This window comes from Pteropus medius, unplaced genomic scaffold (genome assembly GCF_902729225.1).
Source record: "Pteropus medius unplaced genomic scaffold, Ma_sr-lr_union100, whole genome shotgun sequence".
NCBI lineage: Eukaryota > Metazoa > Chordata > Mammalia > Chiroptera > Pteropodidae > Pteropus > Pteropus medius.
Genome location: NW_024351732.1, coordinates 1,017,669 through 1,029,773, shown reverse-complemented (window position 1 = coordinate 1,029,773; position 12,105 = coordinate 1,017,669). Strand labels below are relative to the sequence as shown.

Sequence of the window (12,105 nt, the reverse complement as noted above, 5' to 3'; positions counted from 1 at the left end):
ACTCATGCCTTCGTGCATGCCTTCAGAACAGCTTTCCAGAGTGCCTACTGTGTGCAGGCACTGCGCCCCCTAGGGGCACACAGAACCCTGGCCTCCCAGAGCTTACTGCCAGGGCAGGAAGCCGACCCCAAGGCACCATAGAGAGCATATCTTCTCAGAGTGAGGGGTGCGGTGCAGGGCACCCCGGAGACCCGATGGAGAGGGGCTCTCTGAGGAGGGGGCCCGCCTCTCTGAGGAGCCGCCATTTGGGCAGAGACCAAAATGACCGCAGTGAGGAGGGAGTTGTGTGGATTTGGAAGACTGGAGGTTCCTGGCACGGGGAACAGCAGAGGCCAAGGCCTGAAACAGGAGAGTGTTAGGAGGCAGTGGCTGAAGCAGGCGTGTGAGGGACGGCGGGGTCCTGAGGTCAGAGAGAGGGGTGTGCCTGGTCAGAATTGAGAACCGTAGGAAAAGAAAAATCTTTCCTTTCAAAGGATGGGCCCGGCTGCTGTTGAGAGGAGACTGGCAGGGCAGGGAGGGCACAGGGTGGCTGTCACGGGGGTCCGGGAGCAAGATCCTGTTGCAGGACTGAAGCAGAGTGGAGGCTGTGAGAAGGGGACGGATTCAGGCTGGACATATGGGGAAGGCAGAGATTCTGGGGAGTGAGAGAAAGTGGAAGGGGTCCAAGGACAATTCTGGGTTTCGTGACCCCCCTGCCTATCCATTTCTGAACACTGGGACACTGTATTCAGAGATTCAGCCCTCCTCAGGGACCCTGGCCCGGGTCCACCTAACCCAACAGCCTCAAGCCTGAGCCCCTGTCCCAAGTGAGGGAGAACACCTTGTTCGACCTCCCATCTCCCACCCACCACCACCGGGTTGGACGAGGTGGGGAGGGACGATTGAGGGAGCCCCAAGCGGCAGGTCCCAGGCCTGGTTCATAGAACTCAAAAAGGGATTTAGAGGCCCAGGGACATCTGGTGGATGCCCTGCCTAGTTCGGGTTCTCTCGGAGTTGCCGCCTGGAGCCAGGGCCTGGGGCCCGGGCCACAAGTCCTTGCTCTTCTGCTCTTTGTCCTTCTCTGCGTCTCTTCTCCAGCTTGTCCTCCCAAGGGAGGAGTCCGACGTGAGCCTGGATGTGGCGCTTGATGGCAGCCTGTTTTGGCTGTAGCCACCTGGGAAAAACAAACTCAGGCTTCTTCCTGGCCAACTGAGCTCTCCAGGGCTCACACTGGGTCCAAACCAAGCCAGCAACACCTCCGCCCTGCCCATCAGGAAGAGGGCATCGAGCCTGGGCACTCAGGGTCCTGCGGTCCTGCCCCTCTCTTCATGTCTAGGTGGGCTTCTCTCGCTACACAGCTTACAAAGGAGCGCTCTCTCCAGGAGATCTGGGCAGGTAAGAGCCTGGATCTCCTGCTTCGAGAACCTCTCGCCCCTCCAGAAGGCAGTGTGGAGGCGGACACATTGGGTTTGAACCCAAGCTGTACTACTTGCTTGCTCCGTGACCTTGTCATTTATTCACCCTGGGCCTCAGTTTCCTTATCTACAAAATGATCCAATAATTCCCTTGCTGTCAGATTCATGTAAGGATTAAGACTAGGGCCACATACAGCAGGTCCCTCTTTCTTCCAGAGAACTTGAGGAAATAGCGAGATGCCCCTGAGGGCAGCCAGGGGCAGTGAGCGGCGGGGTGGCAGGGGGCTGCAACGGTGGCCGTGGGTGTGTAGCGTGGCAAGGATTCATTCTGCGGATGTTGACCCCAGATACCCACACCGCCCCCGCCTCCCTCGCTCTGCTTGTTCCAAGCCTGGGGACCATCAGGCCAGGAGCCAGAGTCAGAAGGAAAGATGCGGCCCTGGGTGGTGGCTGCTCTTTGAGTTGCCGAGAGAAGAGAGGGTGAGGCCAAGGCTGGAGCTGGAACGGCAGAGGAAAGATAGAGTGGGGGGCTGTGAGGTCCAGGCCCGGGTTCTCCTGCCTTCCCCACCCTGACCCTCCGACCCCGAGCCTGGCATTAGGGGGCATAGCCCTGGCACCGCTGAGCCCCTCCCACCCCGCCACATTGCTGCCCCAGACACGCACAGGTCTGTGTGCCCCTCCCTTGACTTCCCCCAGCCCCACCACCCACTCCAGCCTTAAGAGGGAGGCTGCTTTGTTCCAAGAAATGAAGCTAGCACAGCCCAGACGGACCCACCTGGGCAGACCCTCAGTGCTGGTCCAGGATGAGGGGCACCTGGGCGCTGTCCACCTGGGGAGGCAGCCGCTCGCCTGTGCGCACGTTGAACATGGGCAGGGTGGAGAGTGGCCTGGGCACCTCTCGGCTAGCTGCCATCTGTCGCAGCTCCTCCGTGTTCCCGCGAATGGTGCAATGGTGGACCATCTGGATGCTGAGGGCAGAGGGCCAGCAGAGTCATCAGCCCTGGGAGTCAGCCCTTCGCCCCACTTTGGGGGTGCAGCGTGGTGCTGCCTCTGAGCCATCCTACAGTCTTCCCCAGTTATGTGGGAAGAGACCCCTACACCTGATGGGTAGCGGGGAAGGGCAAACAGGAAGTTGTGGTCCCCGCTCAGTGCCCAGTGACTGAGGCCGGGGCTCTGGGTGCACATAGCCTGGATCCAAAGCTGTGTGTCCTTCACAAGTTGTTTCGCCACTCTATGACTCAGTTTCCTCAACTATAGAATGGGGCTAACAATCCTACCTCTTAGGATTGCTGTGAGGATTAAAAGGGTGTTTAGAAAAGTGCCTGGCACATGGTAAGAGCTCTTGAGATACTAAGACATAATAGATACCCACAGTGGATATACATTTCCAGAGACCAGTGTTTACTGGGCTTCGTTTTCTGTTTTTATATCTTGAAGTACCTCTAGGTCCTTTCTAGCACTCAGCTCCCTCCCCCAACACTCCCTCCCACCACTGATCTTCCAACTCTCCTTCCCGCCCCATCCCCGTCTTAGTCTGGCAAATCTATACCTTCCACCTTTTCTCCCCTCCTAGCTTCTGCCCAAGCTGTTTCCCCATGTCCTGTTGGGCCCTGACCACCTCATTCTTTGGCTCCTCAGGCCTGTCCTTTTCCCACTTTGTACTCTGACCCCTCACACCCCGCCCCACTTGGCCTCCAGCACTGACTAGCTCCAGAGTTTTGTTTCCTGGTCTTTGTTTCAGACCAAGGCTCCTGGAGGCCTGCACCAGGCTCCACCCTCAACAGGCCTAAAATCCCAGCAGCTGAGAGAACCCAAAGCCACACCCTTTGGGCAGTCCTTCCTGACCTCTAGCACCTGTTTTTCCTCAGAAGGCTAAGACTCATTCTCATTTGATGTTTTCATGGATTTGCTTTCTGCTGTCCAGGGACAGGCTTTAGTTCATGCTGAGAAGTAGGGTAGCACAATGGTTAGGCGTGGAGACTTGCTTTGGGTTTGCATGTGAGTTCCACTGCTTACTGGCTGTGTGACCTTGTGCAAATTGCTTAACCTCTCTGTGCTGCCGTTTCCTCAACTGTAATGCAGTATTAAATAAGTTAATACAGGAAAAACACTTGGAATGCCTCCTGGTCAGCATGTAGCAAGTGGTAGCTATTATCGTAGGGAGCCTTCGGTTGCTATTATTATCAGTGGTGTCATTTTATTAAGGCCCAATTGGCCTCCAGTGGAGCGATGACTCCAAACTCTTTTACAAGAACCCATCCGCATTCGTGGGGCTCAACCTGGAGACATTGTTTCAGACTACCTGGTTGCCAGGTCCCGCAGACAACCCTGACTTTTCATTACAAACAATAAGAATTGGTTTTCTTAACGAGGTGGGGCAGAAGCAACCCTACCTGCAACTGGGTTACGGATCACCTGGGGGAGGATAAGCGATGCCACCCATGTCCAAGCCTCAGCGAGTGGAGACAGGCTCCAGTTAGAGCCTGGGGATTAGCCTACAGCTCCACACCGAATGGGCTACACTCCTCTTGGGGGTGTAGGACCCAGTCCTGTCTGGCTGGCAGGAGGAGGTGGAGTCTCCCTCGAAGGCTAGGGGAGGGTCAAAATGAGCTCTTTAGCCTGGAATTTGGCAAGCCGAGTTGTCCAAAACACAATTTTCCATTCCCAGGCAAGGGGAGACTGAGGGGGAAAGAGAGCAAGAAGCGTGTGGATGCCGAGGGCCAGGGGCAGCCAGGAAGGTGATGCCCCTGCCCGGGAAGGGCTTCAGTTAATGGGCTCCCTCCCCACCCTCAGCCCCACATCTGGGTCTCATTACTCTGACAACACACACAGGTGGGAAAATGTTCTGGGAATGTTTTTCCACAGCGTGAGCAGAAGCCAGAACCGAGGTGCCTTCCCCCACAGTCTGTCCACATCGACACTTGGGCAGACGAAGGAATGGGCAGGCTTCCTACACACGCACGCACGCAGGCACGCACGCACGCACACACACTCCGCCACCAGTACACAGCCCCTTGAGCTCTGCTCAGGCACATGGACCGCAGGGGATGGCCGCTGTGCCCGCATGACTTCCCAACCAGTAAAATCTGACAAGGTGAAAAGAGAGCCACAGAATCACAAGTTGTGGACAATTTGAAAATGGTAGGCATGGGAAACAAAAAGGAAGGAAGGAAGGAAGGAAGTTGGAAGGAAGGAAGAAGGAAGGAAGGAAGAAGAAGGAAGAAGAAGGAAGAAGAAGGAAGGAAGGAAGGAAGGAAGGAAGGAAGGAAGGAAGGAAGGAAGAAGGAAGGAAGGAAGGAAGGAAGGAAGGAAGCAAGGATGAAGGAAGGAAGGAAGGAAGAAGGAAGGAAGGAAGGAATAAGGAAGGAAGGAAGGAAGGAAGGAAGGAATAGGAAGGAAGGAAGGCAAGGAAGCCAGTGGAAGGAAGGAAGGAAGGAAGGAAGGAAGGAACACCTTACAGAAATAAATCAACACAAAATCCAAACCGAGAGCTAATATCGCACATGGTAAAAACGATTGTTGATTCAAAATTGAGGGAGGAAGCAGATTTTCCCGACACCATCAGAACTGCAAAACTGACTCAAGAAAGCTGGATGTGCTGAAAATAACTGGTCAGAAGAGAATATCCACAGTCACAGTGGAAGAAGATATGATTGGTCAAATTTGGCACAGGCCAAAAAGCTTGAGGAATAAAATCCCCGTTGTAAAGTTTACATAGAAAACCGCTGATTCCTCATGAGAAAAAAGTTCCAATAAATAAAAATGAAAATAGGCGGGAAAAAGTCCATTCGTTGCTTTGTATAGAAAGTTGATCAAGGAATTAAATCAACTTAGGTAGATGAAGGAATTACATTCTATTCACTCTGGAAATTTATTCCCCTTAAAAATTCATAAATGCTGGTATAATTCCGATTCTAAAAATGTTTCTACTCCTCAACCCAGTGGGTTGAGATGGTGGGGTAACAATGATGGGTTTAAAACTGGGGTCTCAGAACACCTTGGAATGGGTGGGCACTCATGCATATATGCAAACGCATAGGCACGCACACACCTGTGGACCCCCCAACCGGGCCCACACAGCCACTTATTCTCAGGGTACCCAGCATGTCAGATGTACCCAGGCTATCTGGTATCTCCTATCTACCCCTCCCAGGAGGGAACAATGGGGCCACTGTGACCCTCACAGGATTCTAGTGGCCTCACAATGTACCCCTGAGGTCACCACAGAGATAATCTTACCACCCCCCTGCACCCAAGGCACAAGTCTGTGGAGGCCAGAGTGGGTGATCATCCTTGGTCCTCCTCCTGGCTAGAGCCCTACGAGGAAGCCTCTGAGGGAAACCAGGAACTGGGAGGCACCTTATCCACCGAGAAACAACCCAGTGGAGACTTCCAGTCGCCATCCTGGAGGCCCTTGCACCCAGTTCCCTTCACCCACCCCAGGGAGAGATGCAGAAAGATACTTTGCTACCAATCACCATCCACCCCTGGCCTCAAGGAGAGTGTCCTGGGTGCAGGCCGGCAGGCCAGCATGTCAGGAGTCCCCAGCAAGAGTGAGACTGGGTACCGCGCCTGCCCCAAAGCCCACCGGAAGCCCAGCATATCCAAGGTGATCCTGAGGGTTATGGCGGACAAGGGGGAACACAACCGCGTGTCCCTGAACACCCTGAAGAACGCTCTGATCGCCACGGGCTACAACATGACCCGCAACGCCTGGCGCCTCAAGAAAATACTCAAGGGGCTAGTGGACAAAGGCATGCTCAAGCAGGTGACTGGCAGGGGCACACTGGGCTCCTTCCGCATGGGCAAGAAGTTCGCCTCCAAGTTCAAGCCCAAGGCCAAGAGACGGCAGCAGAAGCAGCAGCACCAGCCTGGGCGGCGCCGGTCCGGGCAGCGCCGGTCCGGGCGGCGCCGGTCCGGGCAGCACAGGCTGCCCCTGAGCTCCAAACAGGGACATAAGCGGCTGATCAAGGGGGCACGCAGAGTGGCCAAATGTCGCCGCAATTAATGAGGCAGGCCTGGCAAGCAGGCAGAGGGGCCAGGCCCGCCACAGGCTCAGTGCAGTGAGAATAAAAGGAGCCTAACTTATTTAACACCTGCCTTCTGGAATCTCTGGGGTCCGAGGAAGTGGGGAAGGAAGCGGCTGGGGCACAGAGGAGGGATAAGGCCAGGGGTGCGGGAAACCTGGGCAAAATAAGGGTGACATGGATTTGGGAAGGGCTGGGGAAATTGAAAACGTCCACAGGCATTAGCTAGTCCAACCTCATCACAGGTGGAGAAACCGAGGCCAGACAGGGTCACAGTAATTGGGTGGCAGAACCCAACTGTGAGTCAGGACAGAAAACCAAGTGCCTGACTCACAGTGAAGTGTGTGTGGGTTTGTGTGTGTCGAAAGGCTCTTAAGTTGCTCCTCAAATCCTTTCCCCGAGACTGGCAGTAGACCCCTGACGCCTGGTCAGTTCCCCTCCCCTGTCCCATCTCATCTTAGGCTCTTCCACGGAGACTAAAAAATGGGAAGGCCAGGCCGGGATAAGTCATGCCCAGCATCTAGCCGGCCCAGGGCTGGAGTTCAGAGGCCAAGGGTGGCCCCTATCATCCCAGCAATCTGGTTGGTCTATGCTGCTCATGGAGGTTAAAGAGTCCAGCGTGACAGTGTGGGGGGCCCCTACCCCACCCCCAGCTTTCCCTTACTCACTCAGAGGTGGCCAGATCTCTCTTCAGCCTGCAGAAAAACAAAAAGAGGGATTAACTGTTATCCACAATCCCCTCCCGGTGCCAGGCAGAACCTGAGCCCTGAGCCCCCTAGAAAGCGGCCCCCACCTTTTTCCTCGCTGAGTACCCCACTCCCCGAGGAGGTCTGGGTCCCCACACAGCACAAGCGTCACAAAAAGTACCACAGGTTGAGCACCAGCCACACTGCCGTCCCTGTCCTCTGTCCCCACACTCACCGTCCCTCCCGCCGGCAGCACATGATGTAGGCCAGCAGTAGGGTGAGCAACAGGGCCACCAGCAGAGGTACCAGGAGGGTGACCAGCGCACTGGTCAGGAAGTCTCGGGCTGTGGCCTCAGTGGGTGGGCAGAAGAACGGGTCATGCTCCAGGATCCCATCCCCTGGAGTGGGCACCTCATCTGCGGGCTCTGGCACCGATTTATCCACCTGCTCAGAGAACCCAGGGCTGACTCAGGAGCAGCTGGCTGGACAGAGACCCCCAGGGGGACAGGGCAGGGGGGCTGGGGCACCACTTCCTACCACCTCATGCAACCACAGGCTCTCCTCCTGCCTGCCTCTCCCAGCTCAGGTGACCAAACAGGATAAGCACTGGACTAAGAGCCAGGAGAGAAATTCTCAGAGAGGCAGGACCATAGGATGGTTAGAGCACAGCTCTATGGCCCGACTGCCTAAGTTTGAATCCTGACTCAGACACGCAGGTCGCTGAGATGACTTGCCTCTTGGTGTCTCAGTTTCCTTGCCTGTAAAGTCAGAATGCTAATAGTGGTACCTGTCTCCTGGGGTGGTCATAAGGATAAAACGGGTTGAATGTATAGTGCCCAGCACTTAGCAAGTGCTCAAGACTGTTGTCGATTTCCAGTCCCTGGCTGTGCTGTTGGTCAGTTCACAGGAACAGGGTACACTAGGGACCCTGGATACCTCAGCTCAGTCACCAAAGAGCAGTGGTAAACATCTCTGGTTTATGACGAACAGCTATCTGTTCATTACCGCAGGCGGATGAGCTAGGTGACACCTTAGAAGAAAGCTGACAGAGCTGTGACACCTTGGCAAAATCAAGGTTTTGGAACGGCTCCGTGGAAGTGATTTTTCTAGCTGTTAGGTCGGGCACTTTGGGGACTTCAGGCGCCAGAAGAGCCCTCGCCTGGGTTGTGGACTCTGTCGCCCTCTTGTGAGAGAAAATGGAACTTGTGTGTGGGTTGCAGGAAAAAGAGAGGATGGAGATAATCAGAGAAAGCAATAGAGAGACTGGGATGGGAAGGGGGAGGGAGGAGACTGTGATGGGAGCCATGCCCCATCCCCACCCTAGAGCCAGGGTTCCTCCTCACCAGAGACACATTGCACCAGTCAACACGGAAGTGAGGTGCCAAGGTGTCATAGCAGGACAGAAGTGGAGGCTGGTCCTGGGCACAGCGAGCATGGCTGTCGGGAGACGCCACCATCTTCAGGCAGGTGGAGAAGGGTGAGGCAGAGCCCACTTTGATGTACACCCTGGGCCCAGATAGAAGCCACTGTCAGCAAATTGGGAGGGCATCACTGAATGCTGGTGATTTGGAGGTTACAGGGGTCCCCTGAGATCTGGAGTTACGGTGAGAGGATGCAGGACAGCCCAGTCCTGGGGTGGCGGGGAGGGGAGTCTTATTTCCCCAGGCATGTCCTCTGAAGGCTGGACCTTCAATGCCCTCAAGGGGCACAGGAAATGTGGAGTTTAGGATGACAAGGATTTGGGTGCAGGAAGGGCAAAAAGGAGATGAAAGGGTGGCCAGTATTTTCATTTCTCCATTGACAAAGTCCTCACAGTACTACTGTTTTATATTATTTAAATCTTAACCCTCATAATGGTCTATACCGTGCTGAGTAGATGCTGTGGTCTGAAAATAATGAATAATAACAACTATGTGTAAAGCCAGATTGCGTACTCTACTAGAAAATGATCATATCTGTTGACAAATCCTTCAGTGAGCACAGTCATCCCTCTCACCCGTCAAAACCAAGTTTACCAAGCTACTCAAATATGAAAGAAGCAGCCACTAATTCACAAGTTTTCGAGAGCATTAATTATCAATTCTTTAGTTGGAAACTGATACCTCTCTTAACGAAGGAAGGAATTTTAGCAGAAAAGAAAAAAAGTGTGATGTCAAACAAAATGAATCAACAAGCTATATATATATATATAATATATATATATATATATATATATATATATCCACACACACACATATATATGAAAATACTTTGAAAACAATGTATTTTAATTTTTTTTGCAATAAAGTCTCTTATTTTGTTATTTTTTCATGTTTCATTATGTCCTTTTTAAAGTCCCTCGTTTTCGCTCTTTTATCTTTTACAGCAAAATTGCCTTATGACCAATTAGTTATGCAGTGAAAATGTTTGCAGTAAAATGCTTGCAGTCAAAATGCTTACAGCAAAGATGTCTGGCAAAACTACCTAGAATCATGTGCGGAAGCACGAAGATGGGTAAAGCCCTACCTGGAAAGTAGGGAAACCTGTGTTCCATGCCCACCACCCAGACAGAAGGCAAGCTGCCTCCTTCTCCTTCAGGAAGCCCTCCTGGGTTGCATGCTTACCCTTCCTTGCGACCTTCGATGGGAAGAGGGACACGGCCCCCACGGTCCAAGGCAGAGGTGATATTGAGCAGCTGGAACTCCCCAGGCTCCCAGAGGCCCCCCAAAGCTATGAGGAAGCGGCTGGCAGGTGTTGAGGGCAGGACCTCCTCCACATCATGGCTGCGCACCAGGAACTCAGCCTGGTATGGCAGCAGGGGTCCTGGAAAGGCCAGGTTGGCACCTCAGGATGCACCCGGTCCTACATGGATTCTTCCCAAGCCTCCTCTGACTCAAGTTCCTCCTTATATCCCCTCAGACTTCTTCCTTCCTCCTAACACCCCGGACATCACAGGCCCCAAATACCCTTCCTGAACACTCACAGACTGTCCGCCGAACAGCCAAGAACACAGCTGCAGAGGCTTCCCAGGATGCCCTGCATCCCACTGCTCGCCAAGCCTCCCCTTCCACACACACCCTTCCAGATGGGGCAGGACAGGCGGTACCTTCTGGGTCCCCAATCAACAGCACCAGCCTCTGCCGGGTGGTGTCAAAGCTGTCCCGGTTGTAGGCTGTGACCTGGAGGGGACGGGGAAGAGGGCCCGGATGTGGGGTTAGGGGAGAAAAGTGGTACAGCTGGGACCTGGCAGGAGAGGACTGAGCTACTACCTAAGTAGGGGCATGTGGATTATGTGCATGAACGTGAACCAACACCCACATGTGACACAGCTCCCTGGGGTCTCTGCTGGTACCTCGATGACCTGGCGTCCACGATCTTCCGGGGTGGGAGTACCATAGAGGAAGCCAGGATGGTGGGGGCTTCGCTGCGTATAGCGTAGCCAGCGAGGCAGGTCTGGGTGTCCCTGGAGGTGAGCATGGTAGGTGACAGGGATGGTTGGGGGGAGAGCTGGGGGAAGGGAAGAGAAGAGGTTGGAGGCACAAGGAGCTTTCACCAGCCCCAGGCCAGGCACCCCCAGCCCATGCCGCTGCCCATCAGGCCCTCTCACCGACGTGCTCAGGAAGGCGCAGGAAGGTTTCGTGGTCCAAGGTGTGCACGAAGATGCGGCCCACGAGGGGGTGCAGAGTGGTCTGCTGGGCCTCGGTGCCCCACAGCCCTGCTAAGAGACCTAAGGGGACCCCGCAGGCCCCAGACACAGACCAGCCTCAGTCCTGGGCATGGGGTACACTCCCCTTCCCCCTGCCCCATGTCGCTGGTGCCCCTAAGGGACCGGGCCCAGGAGAATTGTGAGAGAAAGGGGCTCCTTTGCTGGCTCCCAGGAAAGGACAGAGTGGGGCCCTGTTGGTGCCTCACACGTCAATCAGTGATGGGACCTGGAGCTTCATTTGGTTTGGATTCGAGGGAGCCCCCCACTCCTCATTTTAGGTCCCCACTGAGGGTCCCAGTGAGCAGGGCCTGATGTTTGGCTGAGAGGGCTGTGGGATTTCTGGTGTGCGATGTGTGTTGTGTGGGGGCGGGGGGTGGTAAGGGCACTTGGAAAAGACCCCAGTGTTGAGTGTCTGGGAGCCTAGAGGAGTGGTGGAGAGGGAAAGAGCCTTTAGAGGAGGGGGATAGCCATTCTGGGGCCCCCACCCACCTCCCCTAATATACAAGGGGAAAAGGGGCCTGCACTAGAGCTGAGCAAAGGGGTTCCTGAGGCCCAGAGAAAGTACTTGCCCCAGCGGGCGCTGCACCCTCCCAGGGCCAAATTTAGCCGGGACTTAGAAAGAAGCCAGCCTGATCTGTGCATTAAAGGGCCTGTGACACTCTGGGCCTATGCCGTCAGACCCACCCTGGCCTAGGACACCTCACCCTTCTGAGCTCCCAGCCCCCACATCCCAGGGCCCAGTCTCCAGCCCTAGTTCCCTGGAACCCCACAGCCGCAGCATTAACACCACAAAGTCCTTCCGACTCCTGCCTCACCCCTGAGACAACTCCCCTGAGGAACTTCCTTTACTTCTATGTATGTCATCACCGCTAAATTCCTCCCCCTCATCCTGGGCCTCTCCCTGAAGAAGGCCCCAACTTGCCGGCAAGGAGAGGAATCCAGATCAGTGCGGCTGCCATGGTTGCCCAGGCCTGGCCAGCCCTGTGAGTGACAGAGACAGGAGCAGGGAGGAGGGGTGGGAGGAGAGACGGGGAGGTGTCCCAAAGCAGCTGGGCCCCAGTGAGGCGCTCCCCTTCCCCACCCAGAGCAGGCCCTGAATCTAGGGTGGACACCCTCCTCACGTGACAAGGTCCTTCCAATCAGCCCTTTCCAGTAGCCAGAGTAGTTTTCTAAACCACCAACCTGACAACTTTAGGCCCCCCTTAAAACCCTAATGTCTCCCACTGCCCTGAGTGCCCTAGCTGCTGGTGGCCTTCAGACCCTTCCTGTACTTGGCCATCCTGCCTAGAATCCCCTCCTCTACCCCGACAGCA

General features: G+C 55.0%; 1 protein-coding gene across 1 annotated transcript; it reads right to left on the bottom strand.

The window, feature by feature from the left end:
* Positions 1-226: 226 nt before the first annotated feature.
* Positions 227-12,082, bottom strand: SGCA (sarcoglycan alpha). The gene is made up of 10 exons (XM_039846298.1): positions 11,715-12,082; positions 10,694-10,813; positions 10,439-10,593; positions 10,193-10,265; positions 9,711-9,909; positions 8,451-8,613; positions 7,343-7,551; positions 7,090-7,116; positions 2,170-2,362; positions 227-1,892 (listed from the first exon to the last, which is right to left on the bottom strand). The coding sequence occupies exons 1-9, from the start codon at positions 11,749-11,751 to the stop codon at positions 2,182-2,184; spliced, it is 1,164 nt and encodes a 387-aa protein (XP_039702232.1). The 5' UTR covers positions 11,752-12,082; the 3' UTR covers positions 227-1,892; positions 2,170-2,181.
* Between the last annotated feature and the right edge of the window lie 23 nt (positions 12,083-12,105).

Bases quoted from the DNA above. Each gene is read 5' to 3' on its own strand.
- SGCA (XM_039846298.1), bottom strand. From the start codon at position 11,751: ATGGCAGCCGCACTGATCTGGATTCCTCTCCTTGCCG. The intron at 8,614-9,710 runs GTAAGCATGCAA...ATCTGGGCCCAG, and splicing joins ATCGAAGGTCGCAAGGAAGG to GGTGTACATCAAAGTGGGCT. The intron at 7,117-7,342 runs GTGAGTGTGGGG...GTTTTTCTGCAG, and splicing joins TGCTGCCGGCGGGAGGGACG to GCTGAAGAGAGATCTGGCCA.